The 19,590-nt window shown below is 42.7% G+C and overlaps 1 protein-coding gene across 1 annotated transcript; it reads left to right on the plus strand.

Moving 5' to 3' along the window:
- The first annotated feature begins 5,894 nt into the window (after window positions 1-5,894).
- LOC147904811 (mavicyanin-like) lies at window positions 5,895-7,404 on the plus strand. The gene is made up of 2 exons (XM_087395605.1): window positions 5,895-6,116; window positions 6,868-7,404. The coding sequence occupies exons 1-2, from the start codon at window positions 5,906-5,908 to the stop codon at window positions 7,233-7,235; spliced, it is 579 nt and encodes a 192-aa protein (XP_087251731.1). The 5' UTR covers window positions 5,895-5,905; the 3' UTR covers window positions 7,236-7,404.
- The last annotated feature ends 12,186 nt before the right edge of the window (window positions 7,405-19,590 follow it).

Consider the following 19,590-nt stretch of genomic DNA (forward strand, 5'->3'; position numbering starts at 1 on the left):
CTTGCCAACTTCTTTAGCCCACAAGAAGGCCCTCAATGTTTTTTCAACCTCCATTTACCAACCTAGCATTCCATCGTATGCTTACACCATACCACCCCCTCAACTTTTTCTTTAGCTTATCTTTAAACCAATCAAATCTTTGTCCTAAAGGAGCACCCAAGTACCTAATAATAATCCCCTTTCTAGCCACTTCACAAGCCAGGCCGCAACCCACACTAGTAAAGCATCAAAATGCTAGGGGCAAAAGATTTGATCTAGCTACATTCAGAACCAAAAGCGTCACAAAACAATCCCAACCTGTCACATAAACACTTCGCACTCTTCTCATCTTCTTGAGAAAATGCAACTTACATCATTTGCAAATAAATGTGCACGCAATTGTCCCCCACTTGGTGTCACCAAATCTTTCATATTCAACATCATGATTAAAGGGCCTGAATATAGAGCAACCAAAAGTGTGGCAAGTGGGCAACCTTGCCTCACAGATCTCTATAATTCAAATATACCAAATGTCCCCATTCAAACACAAAATAGTTGAAGCACTCCCAAACAAACCCAAAACCCATGCGCTCCAGCACAACCAAGACAAAATCCTACCAAACTCTATCATATGTCTTGTCAAGGTCGAAGCCAAATAAAATGCATCTCTGAGTTGAGGTTTCAGCAAAATCTAACCTAGTTGAAACATTGAAAATGTATTTAAAACATCTCTGACCCTAATAAAACCATTCTGGATCCAACTCTACACAATCCACCAATCCCTTATCTAGATAGAGCTCCTCCCATCTATCAAGCTCCAATCTTGACATCCCTTGTCCAAGTTGAGACCTATCCTCACAAAACTCAATCATGTTCCAATCACCTCCCAAAAGCCACTTATTTCCAACCAAATGAGCATTTGAATCCCTCGTGCAATCTCCCTTGTCACCCATAGAATTTGGAGCATATACCTTAAACACCCTAAACTCAAAACCAATTATAGCAACCTTCCCCCAAGAAACACCGGAGCCTCCTTCCACAAGAGGTTTCTTCAATCGACCACATTCTTTAGCAACCTCGCCTCAAACATCTCTTCGTCACGAACATGGTCACTCTCCATCTACATAGCCAACACAGGCTCTCTACCACTACATGTAATAGAATCCACCCCCCTTCCCCTTTGCTCACATCAAGCACTTCTTCAGTATAAGCAAGCCTTCCCAAAAAACCTAACTTGCTTTACTACCTTCAATAGTCATTAATTTCTCCATCATCTCTTTCGTCTTTTCCACATCTTTAACTCATGACCTTCCCTTCTTCTCGACCACTCTCCAATGCTCATTGATTGCTTCTAGATCCATGTTATTAGCTTCACCCTCTGAAACATGCTTTGATTAAACAGAAGACTGCTCTTGTGATGATTGCATGTCGCCCCTGATTGATTGGATCTTTTTCAGACCACCTTTGAGATCTTGTTCGTGTTAGAATCACTCATGATCTTCTTCGTTTTAGAATCCTCTGGACCACCTCCGGGATCTTCTTCATGTCAGAATCCTTAGGTCCCTTAGTCAACACCATGTTTTTTGCGAAAAGTGTTAGTTTTTTCCCCTAAACACTAGTTAGTTGTGAGAAAAGTGTTAGTTTTTTGCCCTCTCCAATTAGTTTTTCCCCTCTCTAGTTAGTTTTTTGCCCTCTCCAGCTAGTTTTGAGAAAAGTGTCTCGTCTTTCAATATATGAAATAGGAATTTGGAAATAGACCAATTTGTACATGTTGCATGTACACTAGATCATTAGAGAACTTAACGTCAATAAATTGGGAATCTCTTGTGCACGATCCCAATATATCACCTCCAAACAATGACCTTCTTGAAGAAGGCATAACCAAAAGTTTCCCTAATGTATTTGCCAAAAACCATACATGTCATGACACCCCCCATCCAAGGCGACAAACTAGGGAATTCAACCCAAATGGGACAATCATGGAACAAATCTAAACTTCAGAGACCATGGAATTGCAAAACCTACAAAGGACAAATGTCTTTCCCACCAGATCATCCCTAAATGCCTCAAATGGACACCTAAGCAAGTAGAACCCCTTCCCCATAAACTGTAGAGCATACCCGGTTTGCAAGGAAATCGCATTCAAAGGTAAGAAATCGATCAAAGTCCTCCATCTTTGGCACCCTACCAGTAAAAATATAAAGGGACACTACCTTTACGCCAAACTCTCAAACTTAGGTGCAATAATGTCTACTCTAAGGGATCTTGGCTTCAAATTTTTAGCTCATGATGGGAGCCCACTATGTTATATCACTCTTTACCAACAGGCTGTTGGATGCCTCATTTACTTATGTTACACCAGACCTGACTTACAGTATGCAGTATCTCAGCTCAGCAGATTCATGCACATGCCCAGTTCACAGCATTGGTAGGCAGTGAAGAGAGTTTTCAGATATCTCAGAGGCACTTAGGATTTAGCCCTCTTCTATGGTAATCAGGATTCACTTACCATGCATGCTTACATGGATAGTGACTGGGCAGATTGTTCTGACACCAGACTGTTACATACTGGCAATTGTTTTTTGCTTGGCAATTCATGTATCTCTTGTCTTAGCAAGAAGCAACCAACAGTTGCCACATCTAGCTGTGAGGTTGAGTATAGGGCAGCCTTCACCGTTACAGTAGAGTGTGTCTGGCTTCGACAGCTGCTTACAGATACATACATACATACATATGTATGTATGTATATATTTGACTATCAGTGTAGACCATAGTGGAGGATGTCTAGCCAATACCAAGATCTGTAAGCAGCTGTCGAAGCCAGACACACTCTACTGTAGCGGTGAAGGCTGCCATACATACATGATATATATATATGTATGTATGTATGTATGTATGTATACATATATACATACATACATACATACATACATACATATATATATATGTATGTATGTATGTATACATACGTACATATATATATAGTTTGTGCATGGATTTAAATTATTATTATTTAATTAAGTTATAACAAGTGAAGGAAAAGTTAAACTTTTAAATGAGGATTCTTTTATTAAAAATATATATATCCGGGAGACTATAGTCTTGCTCAAAGTATGAAGGTATCCACCCTTGCCGCCACCCTCATCTTGTTTCAAGATTTTGTGTAAATATAAGATCTTGTCTCAAGGTTTCATGTCATAATGGTATCCAATATTAACCACGAACTCAAATAGCATTGACTTACCGATGATCATCACCACATGCAACACCAACAGTGGGTACTCGTTTGGGCTCCTCCCCATACATCCGCAAGTGGCGCATGATAATACGACGTTGATGTCATACTTCTCACTTGCAATGAGTTTTCCCCTCTCCTTCTCTTATGCTTCTCCTTCTCTTTTGCTTCTTATGCTTTCCCTCATATGCTTTACATAAAGGAATTACTTTTTGGAATTCTTTATTAATTTTATGCTACAAGGATTATTTGATGCATGTTTCTTTTGTCCTATGGATGTTCAATGCGTAGATATATCAATCTTTGTCCCTGGAAAAAAAAGAGAGATATCAATTTTTGTAATAATCCTCTAGTTAAAAAATGACTAGCAATGCCATGCATTCTTTAATGCAATGTATGAGCTTGTGCATATTCGTTTCAAAGGTGGTATGTGCATTGGCCTACTCAAGATGGAAATGATAAGTACATGGTTTTTAAAAAAACATTGGAAGAGTAACTTTGTAAAAGACTTCACCAAATATGGGCAAAGAAGGAAAATAGTAGCTCATGTGTGCCATCATTCCTGTGAGTCATGACAAGGCTATAAGCTTGAGTTTCCATCTCTAGACAAGACTGGGCCCTGGGGTTTGCATTTTGTGCCTTTTTCAAAGACAAGTAACATAAACTATGTTAACAAATGACCATACTTTGCAAATAAGATTTGTCAATAATTCAACTAGAGATAATTATATGTAATTCAAATGCCTTTTTGCATTGTAGAATGTCAAGTCAATTGCCCCTTTGGATTCTTCCTAAAGTTTTGATTTTTGAATCTAATATGAAAGAGATACATGCTTAATAAAGTAGTGAGTCTAGACGTATGAATTCTTTGAAGCAAAGATTGTTACTTGATTGGCTTTAAAGATACATTTCTATATAATAGAGGTATTAAATTACAAATTTGCTAACTTGATCTAGAAGAAACTATCTTTCCCATGCAATGTTTGAAAATGCTTTTGATTCTTTATGTAACATGTTAAAAATGAACATTATGAGCTAGCTTTTCCATGGAGTAATGTATAAATCACTTTGTCACATATGGACGTTTGTTACCTTGTGAAGCTCCCAATGTATTCTCAAGTACATTGCAACTTACTTATACAATAAACTTTCTTTCTTTCCACTATAAAATGATAATGTCTTGAGTTTTTATGGAGGAAAATGTTTTGGGAGTCATGTCACATGGAGAAGTGGGGGATGGTCATGGCTATTTAGGATGAAATCAATCATCCCCTTAAGCAAGGGAAGTGAAAATAAATACATGAAAAAGAAGATAGTGTGTGTGTGAATGATGACAAGGTTGGAGTTAGTGGGGATAGTTGGGGTTGCATGCTTGAGGATGACACAAAGTGGAATCACCTTTAGCACTCCACTAGTTGGTGGGGAAGAAGGATGTGTGCACGTATACTTTAGTTGATGAAGAGATAAAAGGGTCTACTAGGCAATCATTTTTTGACGTATGATGTAGTTTTGACATTGTGTTGTACATCTTTCACCTCATTTTCAATGGACTGTGATAATGAGAAAACATACATACATACATATATACATTGCACCTCACATGGTACATGCGTACACACACATGCGAGCGCACGCACGCACGGATGCACTCGTGCATAGGTATGTATAGATGCATAGAGTGAAGCTACACGGATGGAAGGGTACATGGAAAATGTATAAAGCCACTACATTTTGTGGGTTGAAGAGGACATATTCAATTGTGCATGTATATGGGTCTCTAGGTATTTGACTCCAAGTTTGCTAAGTCATTGTTGATATTTTAGAGTTGTAGAAGGAAAGTGGGAACCAATAGGCAAGTAAAGGAATGCGTGCATGTATATGGGTCTCTAGGTATCTGACTCCAAGTTTGCTAAGTCATTGTTGATATTTTAGAGTTGTAGAAGGAAAGTGGGAACCAATAGGCAAGTAAAGGAATGCAAAGGGCTAGATTGTTATCACCCCTTTCCAATAACATGGCAAGCCTAGTCATCCCCTAATCTACTAGGGAGACAACCTTTGCAAAGATGGATTAAGCCTTTTTCTCCTCATGCAAGTACCCCTTGGGTGCTCGTATACCCATATTTATGTGTGTTCCCTAAGACTCTGTTTGAGTTGATTGTGAGAATGGGGATGATACATGTTCGCCTAGTGAGGGAGGCAAGGAAGATCGCCGAGTGGGAGGTGTAGTCGGGGAGCGTGGTGAGAACCAAGGGGAAGATGACAAGCTAAGCCATTAGGAGCTTGGATTCAGTTTGGCAAAAGAGAGCCATAGCGTAGCATCGTGCCAATTAAAATTTGTGCCAATTAAAATTTTCAAATCAGCTTTTGTTGGACAGGAAACAAGCCAACTAGTCAAATTTTGAAACTTTCCGGAGACATTGCTAGTCGATTCCAGGTTGGAATTTCGAATTTGCCACTTTGATTGCCGTTGAGCATGAGCATTTTCTTTTCCCGAACATTGGCCTGGAGGAAAGGGGCTCGGAATGCATGGGGGATTTGGGGCCGTTAGATGGGGTTTACGTAACGCTAAGAGGAACAAGATGAATCGACGGCTGTTATAAAACAAGGGGAAAATCAAGAAACGTATAAGCAGTATAAAATTATCGTCTTCTTCATAAGACTGCTATTCTCTGAGCTTCAGCTCAGTTGGCTATGGCGATGGCTTCAACGTCTCTGGCTATGGCGATGCCAAGCTTGCTTCTCTTCTTGCTGCTCCCAGCTTGCTCCATCGCTGCCTCCTACACCGTCGGCGGCCCCTCTGGTTGGACCCTCCCCTCCCTCGTTACCCTCAACAACAACTCTTCCACCTTCAGCTACAACGCCTGGTCTTCCTCCATCTCCTTCCATGTCGGAGACACCTTGGGTCCGTTTCTCCTCCTTCTCTTTTCATCTTTTTCCTCTTCTTCTTCGTTTAGTGCTACCCTCGTCTTTATCCTTCTTCGTCCACTGCTTCGTCGCCCCCGTTCATGCAATCCGCATGATCTGATCTGCCTGATTTGCGGGCATGGAGGTTCTCATCTTCTTTTGAACAGTCTCGCACGATCTTGTTTGGGTTTGAATACAGGTTTGAAGAGGAGATAGTTCTCGTGATGTGCACCGATCATCGTTTTCAATTGGTCATCTTTATCGTCTGTTTAGTTGCATTCGCGGGAGTTTGCAATAGATATCTCTACATCTATCTTTTGCAATTCTCTGCTCAATCACCGCCTCTTCTGGGAGACTGGGATGCGTTTGGATCCCCAAAGGCTTCTTGTTTCGAGAATGTGACAGCTCTTTTGATCCGTCGTGTTTATCGTCGACTTCTTCTGAGAATTTTCAGGCTGCATTATATTCTCGAAAGCTTTTTTCGATATTTAGTCACATGACCAACCATGTCCGCATCCAACATTCCTCTCGGGGCTCTTCCGAAGAGCAAACCATTGCAACTCGGCATTTTGGACTTATGGGCAAGGGATTGTGCTCATAACAGGAAGCCTATCTTACGAAATAGAATAGAATCTGGTCTTGGTCGACATCGAAAGTGAAGCTGCAGATATGGCGTCCGATGCACTATTACTTTTCGATCAATGTTTACTGCTCCCTCACTTTTGTTGCCGTTTTCGTTATGATCGCAGAGTTCGACTATTTAAAGGAGGCTCACTCAGTTTTGTTAGTCACCCGGTCAAACTACAGATATTGCAACACTACGAACCCCTTTTCCGCCTACCAGGATGGTAAAACTGTTGTGAAGCTCGCGCAAAAGGGTTCCTACTATTTCATCTGCGGAATTCCGGGCCACTGCCAAGCTGGTCAGAAGCTCCAGGTGAAGGTTAGCAACGGCAAGAACAAGGAGGCATTGCCAGGTATGGAGCCTGCGGCAGCACCTTCGCCACCGCCTTTGCGTGGCGCCGTCCCTCCAGCTTTGGCCGCAGCTCCGTCTTATAAATCTGCCACATGCATGCTATCATCTGTGCTAGCTGCTGCTGCGTACCTACTGGTGTAGACCAGCTCCAGCAGATTCGGTGGCAATCACGGAAGATTCAAAAATAGGATATAAAGGTTTGATATTGAGACATTTTTTGTATTTTGGGTTCAAAGAAAGATAACACCATGCGATTACTCGTGACTCTGACTCTGTAATTTTGAGCTGAAAGAAAGAGGACTCCGCGCGATTACTGATCTGTCTCCTCTGTGTAGGAGGCCTTATTCAGACGTGGCCTACCTTACATGTAGTAATCTGCAAAGGGCATAAAACATGGACGAGGACAAAGCCATTTGGTTTGAAAGTCCTAAATTTTGTGATTGGTCCAAGTTCTTTTCCCTTTAAATCCTCCACCTTTTTCTCTACTGTGTCGACCCTCCGCCTTCTCTCTCTCTCTATACTCTCTCTCTCTCCCCTTTATGTCCATCTCCAATGTATTCTTTTTTGCTTTTTGGCCTGCCACGTCGAAACGTGCAAGCCTTATTAACGGCTGGGCAGCTTGCAAAGCAAAAGTAATTTCTAGTCCACTTTTGGTGCCCTTCTCTAATTTCCACGTTAATCCCTCTTTCGCTCTTTCTATTTCAAGGCAAGCCCCCTCCCTCCCCTCACTTTTTCTCTTCTCTATTCTCCTTGCTGCACATCCAAGTCCTCTCTCTCTCTCTCTCTCTCTCTCTCTCTCTCTTTCTCTCTTCTTCTTCGTCTTCTTCTTCTCTCTCTTAGATTCCAGGCCTTTGTTCTCTCTCTCAGCTTCCAGGGCACGCCTTTTAAATGTGGCCCAGATCGCCTTGTGAGATGCTATTTTTTATGGACACTTTGCACATGGATGCTATTTTATGTTGAGGGACAGCTTTGACACATTGCACGTGATGCACTGATAGTGTTATGCTCTCTTGGATGAGATATTATTGATGCATATGCCCATGGACGGTGTTTATGCTTGAGCCATTTGGCACTTATTGTCATTTTGGATTGCCATTGCAGTTGGCATTTTCTTTTGGGCCAGATTTGCTCATAGGAATGCATAGTACATGCACATGAGTTAGCTATATCTTTTGATGCTTTGAGCTTTGAGTTTTGGTGACATTTCACTCTATTGTGGCATACACATTTGGGTGCACCTGGTATTTGGTGTGATTCTCTGTTGTAGGCACTAGCATTTGGGATTTTGCTTCATTTGCATCATGGCATCCTATTCCATGTCTAAAAAGGAGTTTTTTAGCATTGGACAAGCTTTTCTTTGTGGAAAGAACAAATAAGGGATGTGCTTATTCAAAAGAAGAGATTAAACCCTTGGCAGGTATTGTAGCTAAGCCTGCAGATATGTTTGAGGATGATTGGAATGAGTTGGATGCATTAGCAAATTTTACTATTAAAGTTCATCTTGCCGAGTTAGTTTATTTCATAGTAGTAAATGAGCAGACTACGGAAGATTTGTGGAAGAAACTGTGTGCCACTTATGAGAAGGAAACTGCCTCTAATAAAGTTTACCTCATGAAGAGGTTGTTTGAGTCACAGATGAAGGAACGAGTCTCCATTACTTCTCACTTGAATTAATTCAATATTATTTTTAGCTAGCTTCAGGCTCAAAAGTGAATTTTGATACGGAGACTAAGGCAATATTTCTCTTATGTTCATTGCCATCCTCATGGGATACCTTCTATACAACTGTCAGTAACTTTGCACTTGGTAGAGTACTAAAATTTGATGATGTTGTCGGTAGCTTGTTGGTCGAGGAGATTAGATGCAAGTCTATGGATGGCAACAAGCAGGATGTAGCCTTAAATGTGCAAAGGGGCAAATCACAGTTCAGGGGGAAGTCCCAAGAAAGAGGGAAGTCTCGTAGCAAATCCAGGGCACATAACATTGAGTGTTACCATTGTGGCAAGAAGGGCCATATGAAAAAGGATTGCTACAAGCTGAAAAGAGAGCAAAAGGATAAGAAAAAGAATGCAAATTAGGGTGCAAATCAGAAGGAAGAGAGTCCAAGGGAGGACAAAGGAAAAGTGAAGATCAAGGAGATCAATGCAATCACACATGATAGTGACAATGACATTCTCTTCATGTCTAGTTTATCTGCAGAGTTGCTTACCACTTCAGATGATGCATATTCCTAGGATTGGATTTTGGATTCTGGTGCTTCATTCCATGTTACTCCCCATAGGGAATGGTTCTCCATTTATGCCAATGGAAAGACAGGTTGTGTGCATCTTGGAAATGACTATGCATGTGACATAGTGGGAGTAGGTGACATAAAGTTTTATTTTGCAAATGGGTCTACATTTATTTTGAAAAATGTGCCTAAGCTGACCATAAGTCTCATTTCAACGGGTCAGCTAGATGATGCTGGTTTTTAGACCCAACTTTGATTTTGGGAGTTGGAAACTTCAGAAGGGCTCTATGCTTTTGGCTAGGGGTGCCAAGTGTGGGACTTTGTATCCCTTACATGTATCAGGGGTGTTTGATCATATTGTTGCAATAACCAAGCAGCCAAGCACTTCTTTATGGCATTGTCGAATGGGCCATATGAGCCAAAATGGGATGAAACTCTTATGTCATTTGGGTTATGTACCGCATTTGAGTTTCTCTGATTTTGAATTTTGTGAGCACTGTCTCTATAGGAAGCAAACTAAATCAGCCCATAAAAGAAGGGGAAAGAAAGAGTTTGAAAAGCTTGATTTGGTGCATTCAGACGTATGTGGTCCCATGCCTACACGGTCATTAGACGGGGCTGAATACTATGTGACATTCATTGATGATGCAACTAGGAAAGTGTGGGCTTATGCTATAGCTCGAAAGAGTGATGTGTTCCAGGTATTTCAAAAATGGCTGTGAGAATCAGTTAGGTAGAATGCTTAAATGCCTACAGACTGACAATGGTGGAGAGTATCTCTCTCATGACTTTCAGCATTTCTATGATACACGTGGGATTAAGAGGGAGCTCACATCCCCTCCAGAGCAAAATCTAGTTGCAGAAAAGATGAACCATACCATTCAAGAAAGGTTGCAATGCATGCTTTCCAATGCAAGTCTTTCTGGTGGTTTTTGGGCTGAGGCAATGAAGACTGTAGTGCATGTGATCAATAGATCACCTAGTAAGAGTTTCGATGGTGGTATTCCTGAAGAGGCATGGAGTGGCAAGAAGCCCTCTTACTCTCATTTGCATATATTTGGGTGTGAGGCATATGCACATGTGCCAAAAGAGCTTTGAAAGAAGCTAGATCCTAAGTCTAGGAAATGCATCTTTCTGGGTTATGGTAAAAGTGGAGAGATGGGCTATTGTCTCTGGGATCCAGAAGCAAAGAAGATCATACGTAGCCATGATGTAGTCTTCAATGAGAAGAAGATGCATAAGGCACCCATGAGGGATGTGGAAATGAGGAGAATCACTTTCTAGGATGTGAATCTACCTGCATATGTTGATAGATAGCAAGTTGTCCATGCACCAAATGTGCAAGAAATGGTACCACCAAGTACTCCGACAGGTATACAATTAAGGGTAGATGATGGATCATCTATTGGTGGAAATGGTGAGCCAAATGTGGCTGATATGCAAGTGTGACAACAAGCTGAAATGCCCTTGAGAAGATCATCTAGAGTGTCTAGACCACCTGATAGGTTTGTTCCAGGGGTAGACTATGTGATGCTTACTGATTGTGGGGAGCCTTCTTGCTACAAAGAGGCTATGATGCGTGAGGATCAACACAAGTGGGAGTATGCTATGCAATCAGAGATGAGTTCACTTATGAAGAATAAGACTTGGGACTTGGTTTCTTTGCCACATGGAAAGAAAGCATTGCCATGTAAATGGGTCTACAAAATGAAGGTCAGGTGATGATGTGCCAAAGTACAAGGCCCGTTTGGTCGCTAACCGGTTCAAGCAAGAGAAGGGTGTGGACTTTGATGAGATATTCTCTCCGGTGTTGAGATATCGAGCTCCACTCGAGATATGCCAGGGTGACCGTTGGGTATTTATGTCACCGACTTGTTAGCTGGAGATGCGGTTGGTACACCGCCCACGAATAATAGCTGGATGACAGCTATCCTTATCTACACTAGTTCGTGGCTCAGTTAGTATGCCACCTTAGTTAGTTGAGTTTGGTTTGAGACCCACATATAGGGTTCTTCTATTTCTTTGTACTTGAGTTCTTTTGGCTTACACAACTAAGAAGAGGAAAACTGTTTTCAGCCTCCACCTTTGTGTGTATTCCCCCATTGTGCATGTGAGAAAGCCGCAAGTGAGACTCCTTCCCTCTCTCCCACAATCTTCACATCCGGTTGTGAAGATGACCACACTTAGATGCATGCTTGGACTAGTGCAGCAGAAGATATGGAGCTTATGCAGATGGATGTCAAGATAGCTTTCTTGCATGGGGATCTGCATGAGGAAATTTACATGGTGAAGCTAGAAGGCTATGAAGAAAAGGCCAAAAAGCATTTAGTTTGCAAGCTGAAGAAGAGTCTCTATGGTCTTAAGCAAGCGCCTAGAGAATGGTATCAGAAGTTTGATGCTTTCATTCGGTCCCAGGGTTTTAGAAGGAGTGAAATTGATCACTGCCTCTACACTAAAAGGGCTAAAGATAATAGCTTGATAATCTTGGCACTATATGTGGATGATATGCTATTGGCTAGCAAGAATACTTATGAGCTAGATGCATTAAAGGCCAAGTTGCATGAGGCCTTTGATATGAAGGATTTGGGACTTGCAGGTCATATTCTTGGTATGCGCATCATGCGTGATCAGAGTAGGAAACTCCTTTGGCTTTCACAGAAGGAGTATGCTACAAAAGTATCGCAGTGTTTCAATATGGAGGGGGGAAAGGCAGTGAGTACTCCATTGCCTCCATATGTGAAACTGAGTCATATAAATAGTCCCAAATCAGTTGAGGAGAGGGCCATGATGGCCAAGGTTCCTTATGCATCAGCGGTTGGGAGTCTTATGTATGCTATGATAGCTACTAAACCAGACATTGCATTTGCAGTGGGAATTGTTAGCCGGTATATGGATAATCCAGGAAAGAGGCACTGGGAGGCAGTTAAGTGCATCATGAGGTACATGAAGGGTACCAAGGAGATGTGCATCTGCTTTGGTAGAGGAGACATGCGTGTACTTGGGTACATAGATTCAGACTATGCAGGGCATGTGGACAGTAGGAGATCCACTTCTGGTTATGTGTTCACCTTTGCAGGTGGTGCGGTGTCGTGGATGTCTCGTGCACAGAAGTGCATTGCTTTGTCTACCACAGAGGGTTGTAAGGAGGCTATATGGCTTGATCGACTAGTGGGATATTTCAGGATTCATACAGGTGTACCGACATTACATAGTGATTCTATGAGTGCTATTCAGCTAGCACAAAATCCGGTCTTTCATGCAAAGACCAAGCACATTGAGGTTAGGTACCATTTCATCAGGGAGGTACTTGAGGACAAGCGCATAGAGCTTGTCAAGGTTTATATAGATGATAACCCTGCAGATATGATGACGAAGAGTCTACCTTCAGTGGTTTGAGTATTGTCATGTATTGATGGGCATTGGATAGTATGTTCACTAGTTGTTTTCCCTTAAAGGCATAGTGTCCTTTAAGTGGGAGGTTGTGGGGGTTAAAGGTCAATGTGCCTTTACCCTGGTTATCTACAATACTCAAACACATATATAAATGAATGAAAAAGAAAATTAGGGTGTTCTACACCCACCAAAACTTGTGTGGCTCTCTGTTTCTCTCTCTCCCTCTTCCGTTCTTGCTTCCGTTGAGAGCACTCTCATCCAATGGCCAAATTGTTTTCTATTGCACATATTCCATAACTTAGATTTTTCAACATTTCCACCTTCTAGAATTCATATTGCTTTAAATGCATAGTGTTGGTAGTCAAAATTGTAGCATACCTTTGCTAGTTTTTTCCATTGATGCCCACAAACTCCACTTTTTGGCCCTTTAGTTGTAAGTAGGAGAGGATAGTTCACTAGGTTGATTGAGGAATGGCTTTGGTTGAAGGTACTTGAGGTTTTTTCCTCTTCCTAAGTTCTAGGTAGAAGGGGTTTAGGACACAGGGTTGATTTAGGAAAGGTGGGGCTTGAAATCAATTGAGGTTTGGCTCAATGGCAAATAAGTTTTGGAGCTTGAAGAGCAAGAGGAGCACAAGAAGCATGGGAAGGTGGAGTGATGCGGTTGCTCAGTATACTAAGATCTTTGCATGGTTTTCAAGGAGCCTTTAATGCTTGTACACATTTTGAGAAGACTTAGAAGCATGGTTTTAGATAACCACCTCCCTTTGTACCTTCTTCCTTCACTACCACCTTACACTCTGTCTTCACTACCTCCTTCCCTTACCTTTGCTTCCATTCCTATAGTACTACCTCCTACACTCTAGAGACACTCACTACATCTTGCACTCTACCTTTAGTCACCTTCCACAAGTCCCATCCTAACAACTAGCTTCAAGAACTAGGTTGATTCTAAGGGAGGCTCTAATTGAGTGGTAATTTCCTTTATGTTCTTTGTTTTGTTTTTATATTTTTATATTCTAATGCATTGTATTTTCTAATTTAAAACACTGTACAATGTTGGGGAGTTGTGGGAGAGAAGGTATGCATGATTAGAAGAGTTGAGAAGACAAGAGGAGACCAAAATGTGTGTTTTATTGATTGTGAGAGAAAAGCCTCTCATTTATAGAGTGGGAGATACTAGGGTGTCCTAGATCATAGGCACCTCTTCTACATCAAAGGTAATTAGCCCTACATCATAGGGACTTCCTAAAACTTTGGTAGCTCCTCTCGAGGGATGTGCCTTGTACTGCATCACCAGGTCCAGTGTCATGGTCATAGACACCACATAGCAATAAGTGTGCTACACTACACACACATAGAAACATGTGACTGCTAGATGCATACATGCACCTTAGAGCCAGCCAAGACTTCATCACAAATGTCCCAACATACCCCCCCCTCAAGGGTCTTCCTCATGCTATGTCAAGTATACATGTAGTCACATAATTTCACATGCCATCTCATGGTGGTCAAGGATAAATCTATGGTTAGGATCACATGCTAGAAAGGGTGCCCAAGGGTTGAGGTTTACAAAAAATGGAATAGACCCCCCAAAATGGTTAATATCTCCCTTGCATGTACAAGGATTAATCTTAGGACTTTGTGTAGACCTAAGTTTCTCAGGTCTGCAAGAGGTACCATGGAGACAAAGACAACACATAACCATAACATTCTTTTTGGAGTACTACTCTAGGAAGAGAACCTCAAAATTGTGTTGAGAGTTCATGCTCAACATCATGTGATCATGTGTGCATAGCACCATCACGTGATCATATGTGCATAGCACTAACCTTATAGAGTGCTATAAAGGAAAGGGTTAGATTCCCTAACCCTAATCCTAAAAGGGTTTGTATATATTCTATTTTTTCAACTAATTCTAGTGTACAGTTAGTCATTTTGTGGTGTGCTCTCTAGCTGTGCCCTCTCTCCTCATCTCCACTCTTCTCCTCTCCCCTCTTCATATTTTGTCATGGTATCAGAGCTCCCTTGTCTTCCGCTGAGACATTGAGATTCTTGAGAGTGTGAGAGAGATTGTAAGATTGAGAGTTCTCTTGAGTGATTGTGAGATCCTTCCCTTCACTTCCGTTGAGAGAAACTTCCGTTCACTTGAGAGATTATTCCGTTCATTGTGAGATTTCATTCATCAGAGATTTCCGTTTGTTTGAAAGAACATCTGTTCTTTCCATTGTGATTTGAGAGTGAGAGAGGTGTTTTTCTTCTGTAGAGAAGTTCTTTGTAAGGTTTGCTTTGAGGTTCATTTCGAGTGAATGAGAGAGATCCATTCTCTTTGATTAACAGAAAGAGAGAGAGAGAGTTTTTTTTTGAGAGACTCTACACACCCGCCTTCATCCTTCATCCTTCAAAGCAGCTTCAACTCTACAACAACTGCACTTATTCAACGAGAGCCTAAGCTCTCTGGCCACGCAACGCCTCGACGACAGAAAAGCCGCAACGAGCTGCCTCACTCCAACGAATAGCTTGAGTATTGCCGAGAGAGAGAGAGAAAAGATACGAGCCTACTCCTTGGCAGAGACCTCTCAGTCTCTCTTATCCAGGGCGGCCTCAGCCTTTCTGATCTTCAAGGCTCGATGCCAATGGCAATGAGGCAGCCACCTCGCAGGGCTGCTCATGCTCGACACAACCTGCCAGCTCCAACTGGCAGCAGCCTCCCGCGGCCTCCGTTAGGTCACTAGCTCCTTGTCGATGCCTGAGCTTCTCCAATGAGCCAAAGCAAAGCTCCAACGCCAACGGCTCTCTTTGCCCAGCAGAACTAAATGACAGCCATATGAAGGACTCCAATCTCTCTTGCGACTCAAAGCAACGACGGCTAATGGGCCTTCAACAAGCAAGCTAGGAGCGGCAGAAGCGCATCAACGAATAGCTCCAACAAACGATGATCGTTTGAGCGGCTCCTCCCTGCATAGCCAAGGCTTCATAGCTCGCGGGGCTCACAGAAGACCTCAGCGCCGACTCCAGGCTCCTACAACAAAGGCGATCAACGGCCGACCTCCTCAACGAAGTCACAGGCCTCCAACGCTCACGCGACGGAATCACGGACGGAATCGGCATCTTCGTCAGAATCTTGGGTAGATTCCGGTGCCTCGCATTTCGACACGTGGCAGATAGCGTTTTGCCACGTGGCAACCCTTATCTCCAATTGCCACGTCATCAGGCACCCGGAAGTGCCACGTGTACCTATCTTATCTGCCACATCAGCACGACTGCCACGTCATCACTGACTGCCACGTCAGCACCGACTGCCACGTCAGCATTGACTGCCACATCAGCACCGACTGCCACGTCACCTGCCATGTCATCAGTGACATGTCATCTACCACGTCATCTGTGCCACGTCACTTGTGCCACGTCATCTGCCACATCATCTGGCCACGTCATCTGTGCCACGTCATCTGGCCACGTCATCTGTGCCACGTCATCAGTGCCACGTCATCAGTGACACCTCAGCACTGCCACCTCAGCACAGAGCTTCACTGGCACACCTCTTGCTAAGCACAGTGCCACATCATCACTGCATGTGACTCACAGTGACACATCATCATTGAGCACCATTTGCACTCCTTTTGCCCCTCCACCTAGATCAAGTCATATCTCTTGATCCAGGAAGAATTTGAGGGTGCTCTAAAAAGGAAAGTCGCTCGATTTTTTGTGCTCTACGCGCTCGTTACATCACGCGCACATTTCGGCGCAAGTTACACTCACATTTGAGCCTCGCCGACAAAACCACTTCCTTCACGCACATTTGCCTCTACATCGACGCATCTGACCCAGCACTTAAAAAGAACAAAAGAAAAGGAATTATTTGCTGCTCTTTCATCGATCGACGGTTGGTTTAGATCTAGATCAGAGTAGACTAGATTGCCATAGAGGGGACGCTTTGAATTCCCCAAGTTGCCAATCTAAGCCATGCCCGAAATTCCCGACTAGTACCTACTCGGAGTCAGTCCATACGCTCACATCCGATTTCACATCATTACATTACCTGAAACCTTACGTTCATCAGTTCAGTGAGCAGACTTCAGAGTTCAGAGGCATTGCAGATTGATTCAGTGGGCAGATAGCACTTGATTTCACACACACATGCCACCATTGTAAAGCCTATTTGGCTATCTCACGGCATCATGCACATCATTTTCAGCCTTGTAAAGCCTCTTGGCTATTCCCGGCATCATTGCCACAAGCCTTGTAACACAGGTCAGATCTTATTTACTGCAGTTCTATCTTCACCGACGGTACAGAGATTTCACTTGGCATCTTCAGTGTATTTGCAGTTGATTCATACAGAGTTTTTTTTCACGACACTTTTGAGTACATTGTTTGCACCATGTCGACTAGCAACCTCAATCTGGAGGCATCTGCTAAGTTAGACAACTCCAATTACGGTACGTGGAAATACCGAATGGAGACCATTCTTGTGCTTCAGGACAAATGGGAGTATGTCGATGGATCCATACCTAGACCATTGGCCGATCCAGCCACCAGTAGCTCTACTCCATCTGATGTCACAGCACCAGCAACGGGATCTACATCGGGATCTACATCTACACAAACAGTTTCCGCACCAGTAGCAGATCCTGCCATTGCCCGAGCTCAAGCAGAATGGGATAAGAAAGATAAGTATGCCTATCACCTGATCAAGCAGAATGTGCAAGATGTCATGCTAGGATAGCTCAACACAGTCAAGACATCAAAAGAAGCATGGGATATGTTCGCAGCTCTCTACGAGTCCAAGAACACATCCAGGATTCTCACCCTGAGAAACCAAATCAACCAGAGTTTCCGCAACAGCAATGAAACTGGTCATGCTTATGTACTCCGCATCAAAGACTACAACAATCAACTTGCAGCAGCAGGAGAGACTATGAATCCCGCAGAAATGGTTCAAGTAATCCTGAATGGACTAGGAGAAGGATATGAGAATCTGGTCCAGAGTATTGCCATCCAACGGCAAATTCCAACACTGGAAGAACTTCAGTCAGTTCTACTTGGTGAAGAACTCAGGACTCAGGCCATTCAAGCACGTAAAGGTCATTCTAATGATCAGGCATTCACAGCTTCAGACAGAAGCAGAGGCAAAGGCAGAAACAGAGGTAGATCATATCAGAAAAGTGGTCAAAATCAAAGTCAGAATCAGCATCAGCATCAGCAGCATCCTCAGCAACATCAAAATCAGCAAAGAGGAAATCATTCCAACAGAGGAAGATTCCAAGGACGAGGGAATGCATCCACCAATGTGTCAAACATTCAATGCAACTATTGTCACAAGTTTGGACACTATGAAAGAGATTGCCGCAAGAAGCAGTATGACCAAGGCGGTCAATCCGAGGGAATTCTCGAGGAAGAGGAAATCATCGTGGTGGACATTCTAGTCACAGTCATTTTGCAAATGAACATGGAAATATGTTTCTTGCAAGTGAGGAATTGCATCAGACTGATACAATGCACCTAGACACTGATTTCAATCCCAAAGAAGATTTCAGTTATCAAGTCGACCAAGTGGAACAGGATCCTTGGTACATCGACAGCGGTGCATCATCTCATATGACAAATCATCAGGAATGGTTCACAGAAATGAAGCCATTAGAAGGTCAAAAGAATGTCATCTATACAGCAGACAATACACCGAATCCGGTTCAAGGGACAGGTGTTATCCCTATGAACAATTTCACTGGTACAAAAGGATTAGTCAAAGATGTGCTCTATGTTCCGAAGCTCAGCAAGAACCTTTTGTCAGTAGGTCAAATGACGGAACACAACTACAAAGTCATCTTCGACGGTGATGAATGCACTATCAGAGACAAATCCAAAAGAGGTCAGCTAGTAGCAAAAGGTGTCAAAGAAGGACGCTTGTACAGGATGCTAGCTACTGTACCAGATAAACATGCCATGTCAGCTCAAATGCAACAGATGCCACTATCTGCAAAATGGCACAAGAGATATGGTCATGTCAACTTCAAGTACTTGTTAGATCTAAGGAATCAAAATATGGCAATTGGGATTCCGAAGCTACAGTTTCTTGGAAAGGTTTGTGAAGCATGCTGCTTCGGCAAACAAAAGCGAACCAACTTTGTCAGAAGTACCTCTCGTGCACGAGGTATTCTTGATTTGATTCATACAGATGTATGGGGTTATGCCCAGACCCGCAGCATCAATGGTTCACTTTATTACTTGACCTTCATCGACGACTACAGCAGATATTGTTGGGTCTACTTTCTGAAAGAGAAATCTGAAGTGTTTGCCAGATTTCAAGAATTCAAAGCCATGGTAGAAAACCAAACAGCAGAAAGATCAAGGTCATGAGATCAGATAGAGGAGGTGAATACATGTCTTCAGCCTTCATGAACTTTTGCAAAACTCACGGCATTCGAAGACAATTCACATGTGCGGATACTCCTCAGCAAAATGCAATAGCTGAAAGGAAGAATGGGACTTTAGCAGACAGTGCTAGAGCAATGCTTAGTGAAAAGCATCTTCCGAATCAGTATTGGGCAGAAGCAATAGCTACAGCTAACTACTTGCTTCCTACCGAACCGATACAAGGTATGACTCCTTATGAAGCATTCACTGGACACAAGCCACGCATTGGGCATCTCCGCATATTTGGTTGCATAGCATATGCCCACATACATGATGATCATCGCAGGAAATTGGATGCGAAGTCACGCAAATGCATCATGGTTGGCTACAGTGAAGAAAGTAAAGCATACAAATTGTATGATCCCATCAACCGCAAAGTCATTATCTCCAGAGATGTAATCTTCGATGAGGAATCAGAATGGAAAACCTCACCTACACAGGAGATAGAAGCATCGACTT

The sequence above is a fragment of the Dipteris shenzhenensis genome, chromosome 2 (genome assembly GCF_047967505.1).
Source record: "Dipteris shenzhenensis isolate YYH24624 ecotype China chromosome 2, Dip_SZ_1.0, whole genome shotgun sequence".
Lineage (NCBI taxonomy): Eukaryota > Viridiplantae > Streptophyta > Polypodiopsida > Gleicheniales > Dipteridaceae > Dipteris > Dipteris shenzhenensis.

Coding starts and splice junctions, on each gene's coding strand:
- LOC147904811 (XM_087395605.1), top strand. CDS start 5,906: ATGGCGATGGCTTCAACGTCTCTGGCTATGGCGATGCCAAGCTTGCTT. Junction 6,117..6,867: donor CCATGTCGGAGACACCTTGG/GTCCGTTTCTCC, acceptor TTATGATCGCAG/AGTTCGACTATTTAAAGGAG.